This window comes from Aulonocara stuartgranti (assembly GCF_965226115.1).
Source record: "Aulonocara stuartgranti genome assembly, chromosome: 14".
NCBI lineage: Eukaryota > Metazoa > Chordata > Actinopteri > Cichliformes > Cichlidae > Aulonocara > Aulonocara stuartgranti.
This window is the reverse complement of record NC_138950.1, coordinates 3,816,607-3,827,132: the sequence shown is the minus strand read 5'-3', so window position 1 is coordinate 3,827,132 and position 10,526 is coordinate 3,816,607. Positions and strand designations below refer to the sequence as shown.

The 10,526-nt window shown below is 43.8% G+C and overlaps 1 protein-coding gene across 4 annotated transcripts in view; it reads right to left on the bottom strand.

Annotated features, from left to right (window-relative positions):
* Positions 1–1,385: 1,385 nt before the first annotated feature.
* Positions 1,386–10,526, bottom strand: part of actn4 (actinin, alpha 4) — a 55,812-nt gene continuing 46,671 nt past the window's right edge. For 2 of the 4 annotated variants that reach the window (XM_082503052.1, XM_082503053.1), the window contains exons 14-22: positions 9,874–9,982; positions 9,586–9,726; positions 9,223–9,405; positions 8,793–8,927; positions 8,182–8,361; positions 7,806–7,952; positions 6,118–6,198; positions 4,167–4,325; positions 1,386–3,417 (exon numbers count right to left, since the gene is read on the bottom strand). In XM_082503052.1, coding sequence (XP_082359178.1) covers positions 3,259–3,417; positions 4,167–4,325; positions 6,118–6,198; positions 7,806–7,952; positions 8,182–8,361; positions 8,793–8,927; positions 9,223–9,405; positions 9,586–9,726; positions 9,874–9,982 — 1,294 coding nt within the window. In that variant the 3' untranslated portion in view covers positions 1,386–3,258. Of the gene's footprint in view, positions 3,418–4,166; positions 4,326–6,117; positions 6,199–6,707; positions 7,429–7,805; positions 7,953–8,181; positions 8,362–8,792; positions 8,928–9,222; positions 9,406–9,585; positions 9,727–9,873; positions 9,983–10,526 lie in introns of those variants that run through there. The other 2 variants (XM_082503055.1, XM_082503054.1) reach the window with 2 other exon arrangements.

The window sequence follows — 10,526 nt, the reverse complement described above, 5'->3', positions numbered from 1 at the left end:
TTGTGATCGGTACTACTTTAAATTAAGTGATTTTATTACTTTTTTTACTTGATCAGATTTTCATCTTTTGGAGGCAGTAAAAAAAATTGCACTTCTAACATCAAGTATAAAGATAGTTATGAATTTGAAATTGGAGGAATTCACTAAATGGAAAAACATCACAAGCAGGGGAAAAAAAAAAAACTTCCTAAGTGAAAATGTTAAAAATAGTAACACAATCATGATCATTGAACTTTAAGAAGAACAAAGATTGTTTCATGAAACAACTATATAAAATCAGTTTCTGCGTGATCTCCTTTATCCCATGATCTGTTCTCTTACCTGTCTGAACACCTACGATAGATTGCGCACAGACATGTTAAATTGTGCTCTCAGCACCCAAAACACCAAGTTACTGGTGTTTTGGAAGAATGCAGCTCCATGCCTGTGTGCTGTGGGTTTCTTTTTCTTTTCATTTGTCTCCCTTCAGTGAGTGCTACTGGCACAGAGGATGAAGTGTACCAATATTTCCTTTAGCCCACAAAAATCTGTGCAGGCCGAGCATGACTCAAATGGTATCAACTCCGTATTTATATTAGAAAGCCTCACTGGCTGCTTGGCTGAACTTGGCTGGGAATCATGTAATAGCACTTCACGTGTCCTAAACTGCACGCATGACTATAATTTGTATTTCATTGTAATTCTCACCACCTAGCAGTGTGGCTCTCTGGCGTTCTGTTACTTTCATATCATCTCTCGTTAAATATTCTCTCTGCAGAGTCAGCACATGCAGAGTAATGCATTTATGAGAGCTTTATGACGTGTATACTATCATGAATGTTTTAGTCTTCAACTTTCAGAGCTTTGTATTTTTATTGGCCTCTTGGTGAGGATAATGGGAAGTTAATGTACATGTGAAATTCGGGGTTTATTTTGTAATTACAAGCTTTAATGTGATTTAAATGTTCCACCTCTGCAGTCTTTTGCATTGACTCCAGGTTCTCAGTAATTCATGAACGCTCAAACAATCCCACTGGCTAACTTATCACGGTCATTTTGAGGGTTAAGTGGACATTTCCTGTGGACTTAAAGAAAGTCACCTGGATAAGCCAAATTGTGCTGAATGATGATGTTTCCTTCAGATTGGTCAGCAAACAAAAACTGCTGCAGTAACCACAGCATGCCTTAATCACTCTGAGTGTAAAAGATGTTACTGAAGACCCATTTTAGTTTGTTTACATTTGCCTAAATGACTTTGGTAACGCTACAACAAACCAAAGATTATCACAAAGTACAAAGCTGGAGATTTGTTTCCTTTTTACAGTTAAAGAGAAAATCTGCTCTTTTGTAGCTCAAGTTTAAAAACACAGACACGCACAAGAACGAGGCATGAAGACAGTCGCAGGTATTTTTGTAAGGAAACTTTTTATGTGTGCTTTGTGAAACTCACTTATCATTAGAGACAGAAGGCGTTGCAGTTTCCAGTACAGCAGATAAGGTTTGATATTAAAGAGTACAAAAAAGGAAAAAAAAAAAAAGAAACAAAATCACAATTCCAGAGTTCATTTCTTTACAACCTCGCAGGGAAAAAAAGAATGAAAAAGAGAAACAAGCTTTTGGTCCGAGTCTTCTCTTCCCGCTTCCTTCCCGTCATCTCCCCCTCCTCTCCCACGAAGACGGGAGAAATCACTTGTCCTCCGTTTAATTTTGACAGGAAACTCAGGCGGGACCTGGTTTGATGACCACAGCTTTCCCCAGATATTGAGCGCACAATATGATTGCATAGTTCTTTTACATAACAATTTTCCTTTTTTTAAAAAGTTTTTCTTCGTTTTGCGTACAGTGGAATGTTTACACAGAGACTCCCCAAACGTTCCCCTCCCTCCTTCCTTAGCAGTGATTTTTTGTACTTCTCTTCAGAAACAAGTGAGGGGAAGGAGGGGGGAGAAAGTGAGGGGGAGAGAGATAGAGGAGGGAACAGGGCTGTAGCCACCAACAGGCACGCTTATCTATTAAATACTTTCACCTTCCCCCTCACGAACCTTCATTCGGCCAATCAAACGGATCAGTGACATCCCGCGTATGTATGCCAGGTAGATGAAACTCGACTAACTTTGAGTAATACAGTATAAACTTTTATATAAATGTGAGGTTTTCGTACTTAAACAAGCACCCGATGCCTAACAGAGGAATAATTTCACAGAAGCAGATATTTGTAATTATTATGCTGTTGCTCATCATGGATTTTATACAGGAGAAGGCCTTTAGGTCAACTTTTCCATGGTTAGTTTGGCCAAAATTAAAAAGTAAAACCTGAAGAAAAGACTTCTGGAAGCTCAAACCTATCCACTGGTGAAACTGCTTTTAAATTTCTCTGTTTTCTTGTTTCATTTTCTTTATTATCTTTTTAATAATAAATGTCTACTTTGCCCTACTGAAAGGCCTGCAGTTGATTACTCTCAACGGCTGGGACTCTGTGTGTGTCATTCTTCAGACTGAAAAAATAAGTATGTACAGCGCTAAGCCCCGCCCACCCCCACCTCCCACCACCCACCTGGTCCAGAAAACGAATGAGAAAGGAAAAAAAGAGGGGAAAAAAAAGAAAGAAACGCAGACAGGAAGAGGAAAAGAGCTGAGGTTAGACAGGTCACCTTATCCAGCAACGTGGGAATTATGGGTGAATAGGTCATTTTATCTGTGGTTGGTCAACTCCCCCGCCCCTCCATCCCACCCTTCTGACCCTTGACCCCGCAGCATAAATCTCTCCAGGATCTAATACATAAACTTGCCAGTCGCCACATCAAAACCCCCCCCCCCCCACACACACACACGGCCTGGACCCCCGCCCGGCAAGAAGAAGAAAAATTATAATAAAATAAACAAAAATTAGCATAAGTATCAGATTAGCTTGTGCCCCCCCATAATCCTAACCCCCGTCCCTCCCCGTTTAAACCACATGAAGGCAGAGAGGGTGAAGCTAAGGACCCGCACTACAGAGCAACTCTGCCCCCCGTCCCACAGACGCCCCCAGATGTGCCCGTTCAAATAAACCTTTATGACAAACTGATGCTGAACATCCTTTTGTGACAGTGGGGCTGGAGGCCAAACCACGAGAACTACAGCTCAATCAGCAAGCTCTTAACGATTTCTAAACCGGCACTCGCAGGGGCACATCGTGACCACCACTCAAAATTCTTCCCAGCGCTCGACTCACGGCGTCTCCTCTACCTCCCTCTCCCTCCCCTCATCTGTCCAGCCCTCCTCCTCGTCTCGCCTCCTCTACAGGTCACTCTCTCCATACAGGGCGGTGGAGAAGGACATGTAGTCGAGGGCTCCGGGGACAGCGTCGGGCCCCGTGTAGGGTGCCATGCGGGCGATGCAGTACTCCGCCTGGTCTGGAGGGAGCTCCCGCCTCAGCTCATCAGCTGTGATGTAGTTCTGGTGGAAACAGGAGGCAAAGAGTTCACTGCTAAAGCACTAAATGACAGACGGCTTAATAGAGATGAAAAACTTATGTTATTGATCTTCTAAGACAACAGAGGATCGTATTATTGGCTGAATATCATTATTTTGTTCCAAACTCATGTTTGATGGATCATTTCAGATCACAAGTTCAAGTCTGGAGATTGAATATCTTGGGATCTTTAAACCGAGTTAGTTTGGACCTGTGCGTCCCAGTTACTCGTCCATTTTTCCTGAGGACACACACTCTCACAGCAGACTGTTAAGAGGACACTTTTCCTCAGGGCTGCACAGCCCACTTTGAGGACCACTGCTCTAAAGCACCGTGCAGGTCCAAGATACAACTGAAGTCCTATAAAACTTCTCCAAATGTCAGGCTGTGTGCGCCTGAGGAGCTGATGTCATAGAAGTCACTAAGATTTTCCAAAGCTTTAATCACTCAGTGTTTTAGGGGCCAGTGCTTAAATGACAATCTGGGCTGCTGATGCAGCTTAAAGCCAAAGTGCTCATGCTTGTTATTATTATTATAAATCCTAATATCAACCTGTGAGGCGTCTCTAACAAAAAGGAATATTCTGCACAGATTCAACCTCAAGCTTGTGTTGACTTGTAGTTGTGAACACAAATACTCCCTCTGCTGGTGGTCAGCGTCCTGCTGCACATTTCTTTCTCCAGTATTTTTCTTGTCCAATCAAAAATGAGCACTGATGTCGTTCTGCACTCACCTTATCAGCAGCCAGGATCTTGAAGGAGGCGATGACCTGGTCCGCGGTGTCCCTGTCGGTCGTTTCCGTGGACATGAAGTCGATAAAGGCCTGGAAGGTGACGGCGCCGCTGCCGTTGGGGTCCACTATACCCATGATGCGATTAAATTCGGCTTCGCCCTGGCATCAACAAATTACAGGTTAACCCAGAAGAGACTGCGCTTTGAACTCAGGGAACAGACGCACAGTTACAGGAGCAAACTGAAGAGGCATTAGCCACAGCCAGAGGTTAGTCTGTGGTCATTTTATTTCATATTTAAGTCAGTTTTTATTCAAATGGCCAAAAAGGGACAGAAAAGTGAATAGATTTCTGTAAAATGAGGGGACAGCCTCACCGTTTGGAATTGTCTGGGAATCAGAAAGAGTACTAAAACCCCTGCAGTTTGTAAGCATGTAAAATATAGGGACTACCATTAAGTCCTAATGGGAGTCCCAATATGTGGTTGGGATGGAGGGAAAAAAAACAGACAAATGATGACATGAAGAGAAAACAGTGAAGAGTAATTTGGATGTCTACATGAAAAACATCAGCTTCCTTCAGTTAGTACTGATCATCAAGGATGTTAAAGTGACACATGTGACAAAAAAGGACAGGAAGTGAGAGCATCAGAGGGAGAGCACAGGGTGTCTGCAGGTATCAGGTCACATGCAAATCCACAAAATATCCAAACAGAAAATATTAGTAATAGTTAGAAATACTGAGCAATAATTTGCCTGCCTGGGTCCATTTGTTTGAATTAAGAGTTTCACTTCCTGGTTTAAATGTTATAAAAATATGAACAGGACTGATTTTGTCAGAGGCTAAACCTCCCGCAGGGGACAAAGCCCGACTTGGACGAGAATATAATGGAATAAATCAAAAAGTTCTAGCTTCCATATCCATATCCTGTCCCTCTGATTCAGGTAAAAGCAAAAACACAGAGCATCCTTAATTGCTTCTTTTGGGTGCTTCAAAGCTTGTGACTAATTAAACTGCATTAGGATATTTCTGGACCTGCAGACACCCTGAAAGAGCTTCATGCCAGCAGCAGTACCAGGCTGTTTCCTGTAGAAATGAGTAGAGCCCGGAAATCATCTGACATCATCTGTCCTGATCGCTTCTGCAGGCCGCCACAGCACAGGATAGGTCGGAGGGAGGAGGTGGTGAGTAGACAAAGACGGAGTCAGAGAGATACGAGGGACAGAGAGAAAGCAGCAGAGTGAAGGATGGACAGAAATATTGAGATCAAACAGTGAGTGAGTGAGAAAAAAGCCATAAAAAGCACAAACAGTTAACAGAAAGTCTCGCAGCAAAGTAAAAACCTGATGGGCAGACAGACAGCTGAGGGGTGGGGTCCGTTCAGAGAGTGAGCTGAAGCAGCACAAAGCAACAGAGACCCCCGGTGGACAAACAGGGACGCAACACCTCCATGAACCTCCATGCCGATGGACTGAACCCTGCCTGAACACAGAGCACGGCAGCAGGCTCTGAGCAGGAGCACCGACTGATCACTGACCAGTTTCACTTCATCACGCCACAGAGTATCAAAAATAGAAACCTCATTTAGTTGACCTAATTATTAATACTGTAATTGTTCAACCTGCTTATCCAATTTTATTTTATGCAATTATGTCGAAATAGTTTCTTTTCATTTTTGTCCATTTCAGGCTGTTTCTGGTTACTTTTTTTTATTTGCAATGCAAATTTTTATGGCTTCAAAACATCAACCATTTGTAGCCGGTGTGGAAAAAATAAAATCAATTAAGCTACAAATGTTGCTAGATGCTGAATTGTCTGACTTCTATATGTCAGTGTATAAAATCAGTAAAAGAAACATCGATTGTGATTGGCTGAATGTGGCTGTGATCTCTGCGCTCCTGCTCAGAGGCCGATGACGCCGGCTCTCCCTCCGTCCAATCCTTGAGCTCCTACCTGCTTGTCCTTCTCCACATCGTAGCCCAGACTGATCAAACAGGCCTTGAACTCCTCGGCCATCAGGGCCCCGCTGTGGTCCTGAGATCAGCCAAACACCCAATGACAGAGCACCGCATCGTGAGGATGAACCAATCGTAACACAGGGATGGTGGCGGTGGAGGACAGTGACCATGAGATCCACAGCATGCAGGGAGACGATGAAGACATGGAGGACGAAGGGACACACATTTATGGATGTTTAGACAATGTCGCCACACACACACAAACCCCCACACCCACTCAAGAGCTGTGATGTTCACAAACTGTCACTTTTTAATCTCCACCAATCACGAGCGTGAGTGAATAACAAAGACAGATGATCCCGGTCCTCTTCAGTCCAGAGCAGCTTGCATTCATGGACACAGCAATGAACTGTTGTGGTTTCACAAAAGACTTTCACTCAGAGATCCACTGTTTTAATGCAGTTGTTACCTTTTTATGCTTATTTTTTATGCATTAAATTATGATACATGTTAAGGCCTCAAAAATTTAAAAATTAATCTATATTTAAGGGAGAACAAACCTCAGTTTCAAAAACTGTGGTGTCGTCTCGGCAGCATTTTTAAATGTATATAGTTCAGAATTTAAATAATTAGCAAATCACTGCATTCAGTTTTTATTGAAAACTGACACAATGTTCCCAAATTTAGAGAAAAGTATCCATGCAAAGACTGAAATGGGGTCAGCGGGTTGCTACAAGTGCTTTCTTTGTACTGAGTGCGAAGAATAGTTCCAGTGTTGTGTCGTCAAGAAATAAACACACTGATGTGACGAACAAAAAGACTGACGGGTGAGTGACCACCGTGTCAGATAGTGGCATGAATGAGTGACACACACAGAGCAGCATGAGATGGTGAACGATGGCGGTGTCGTCCTCCTCTCTGACAGCTGAGAGCTTTCAATCATCACGTTTAACCACCGCAAAACACAAAAAATGACATCTGGTAGGTTTAGTTTAGTTTTTTTAAATGCAGAAAACAGCGTTCCAAAGGGATGACAGACATCTGCAGGTTTGCATGTCCAGTGAGGGGAAAAAGACCAAGTGCAACCCAAAAATAACACATTTCAAACCAAATGTAGCATTTCTTAGCCGATTTAAAACAAGTAGCCTTTTGCTAACTGGATGTTTCCTCACTCTTCACCCTCCTGGTAAAAGCCAGTCACCATCCGTGCCTTTTTTTAAATTTCACCAACACCGCCTGTGCTCGCGAGTGAAACATCAGGATGAGTACTTACATGTCTGGCTCCTCTCTCACCCCCATTTAAGGTCTAAACATCCAGTCAGTCACATTATAAATAAACAGGAAAAACAGAGGCCAAATCCTCACACTGAAAACTGTTCAGGAAGTCCAATTAACCACAACTAACCCACTGCTAACGACTATACTCTACACAGACAAATACATAAGATGCTTGGTGCATCATAGCTGGTCTACACCATCATGTATTGTATATGTAATGGTAAAAATCATTAAACGCTTCATATTTATAATTTTTAGATCAACACATGAAACAAAAACAGGGTTTCTCCTCAGGTTTCACTGCCAACCTAAACGCCCAATACTCTGTAATACTGTGAGGTTTGATAACAGGGTAACAGAGCAGGTGTAATAAATAACCCGTGAGCGCAGAGCTCGGGCCCTGACCTTGTCAAAGTGGTTGAAGGAGGCGCGGTACTCGTACAGCTGCTCCTGGCTGATGCCCTTGGCGTCACGCGTCAGGATCTGGTTCTCGACCTCGTTGATGGTTCTGGCGATGGTGGTGAGCAGCTGCTCCCAGCCCACCCGGAGGTGCTGCAGTGATGGGGCGGGGTTGACAGGAGAGGTTAAGAACTGAGATGCGAGAGAGGACTCGGGTTTGACAGTGTCCTCAAAGGTTAACACAAAGCATGAGCTCGTTTTGTTACAGAGCTCATGCACACATTATGTCAACACAGCTGTCCTACTTTCAAACGTTTTCATTTGGGAAGTGAAAAAGACTTCATTCATTCATTGCTGAAGGTTTTGTGCGCGTTTGCGTTACCTCCATCGTGTAGGAAGTGTACTGGTTGTCGAAGATGAGCGCCTCCTGGATGTGTTGGTGGTATCCCTCCAGCTTGTTAATTTCAGGTGTGTATGATATGATGCTCTTCTGGTATTCCTTCAGGTTGGTCAGCTGGTCCTCCAGGGTGCCGTTCATTTCAATGGATATCCTGCCAATTTCCTGCCAACACAAACACACAAACACCTGAAACGCTGACACTCGAACATATTTATAAAAACAAAAAACACTTTTCTAAATAAACTTTTCCAAATGACTGTAAGATTTTTTTTTTCTGTAAGGATGCTGAAGAGTTATCATTTACGGTTCCTGAACTATGAATAGACGAAGTACATTTCATTCCTCCTGCTCTCAGTAACGCAGTGTGCATGCACAGTGACGATCTAATCTAAACACAAAGCTCATGGATACAACATCTACAAACTGAAGAGCTCTTCAGGCTGTGGGTAAATCCTGCACCCTGTCTTACATTTGCTCTGTGAGTCCGTGTTTCACAAAGTGTCTGCAAAGTGACAAACTGCACACAGCTGAGCAAACGTGAAAACCTCGACATAATGCTGAGCACGTTGTGACTGTGGGGGCTGATCAGTTACCTCCATTTTGGCCTGGATGTAAGCGCCAACCGTGTTGGCCTGAGTGGCGAACGTGGCTCTCAGAGTGTCGTTGGAGTTCTGCTTGTTCAGCTCTTCCTGCAGGGCGTTGTCACGCAGTGGCACCATAGCCATCGCCTGCAAATGCACACAAAGAAGAATTAGAAACAACTGCACCCACACAAACATGAAGCACCAGCTGCAGAAAAACATTCAGTCACTCAGCCTGTAGAGGGCAGCGTTTTTAACACACTGGACAAAAGGTTCTTCTTCTATGTAGGGTTCACCGGGGAAAAAGCTTTTAAGAGGAAAAATCTGCGCTGCGTCATTAAAGCAGCAGACAGCATTAATAGTTTACTGCTCTGGCATGAATGAGCTACACGTTTATTGCCTTAAAACGATTAACGTCAGCCTTCGTTAAACAGCAGCTCACCTGTTCCCACTTGCTGTTGATGCTCTCAGGTGTGATGGAGGTGTACGGGTTTCCGCTGCTCAGCTTGATGCCGTTGCTCTGGGCGATCTTCTGCACCTCGGACTGGATGGACTGGATAGCCTCGCGCTCCTTGTTGGCCTCGGGCAGGGTGGACTTGAACTGCTCGTGGGCTGTGATCAGACCCTGAGAGAAGGAGGAAAGAAACACGTTTGCTGCGTTTTCCGTTTTTGTGGGCTAAACGCAGCTCTGTGGCTTTAAATAGTAAACACTGGAACGTTTCTTTGGCTCAGTGCTGGACCTCCGCTGTATGTTTCATATGCTGCACTTGTTTATTCACCACTTGACTTCCCAGTTCCCAGATACCTGGATCTCCTCAATGTTGTGGACGATGAACATGTCCTGCAGGTCCTCCATAGCTCCCTCCATCCAGTTGTTGAAAGGTGCCGCTCTCTTGGCGTACTCCAGGTACAGCTCATCTATCGACTCCAGCTGCTTCTCTGTCCTCTGTCGGCAGGAAAACAGAAGACGGCCTTATTAAAATACATTTCAATACATTTTAAAATACATTTGATATTTCATTGTGTCAAATGATGATCCTGTCAAAATCCTTTTAAAGCTCAAAAGGTGCTGCACAAACAGGCCGAATCGTACCTCCAGTGACTCTTTGCGTTTGTGGGTGAGGGCTCCCAGGACGTCCCACTGATCGCAGATCTTCTGACAGCGAGCGTTGACACTGGCGGCATCGTAGTAGTCCAGTTCACTGGAAAAGGAAGAAAAGAAAAAGGGGTTTTCCTTTGTCGAGCACTTCTCATGATCAGATTCACTTTCAGACGCACTTCTTTCTGTTAATCGACACCATCTGACTGTGAGGTCAGATTTTGGACGTCAAGTCTGGTTTAAAATTTTAGAGAGGGGAAAGGCATCAGGCGACTGCTCTGAGTCTGTGTCGATCAAACCAAAGTGACCTGACAGAAGCCTCAAAGCTGCTTCTTTATTCTGAAAAAATGCACAGGCGTCTCCAAAGAACACCGGAGCTGCTTCTTCACCACTTTGCTCTGTAGTTTTGTCCATTTCTGACTGAAATGTGAATTTAATGCAACTCGAGACGATGTTAAAGGAAGTTGTGAAAATAATGTGAGTGTTGGAAGAAAAAGAAGAAAGAACTGAAGTTAAAGTTGTATGCCCCACGGGCGGTACATCTAAGAATTCAAATGAGAACAAAACGAATAATACTCCAACTGTGAAAAATGATCTGCTGGAACAGATTATTACACACCAGCAGCTTCGGGCAGCAGCACAAACCA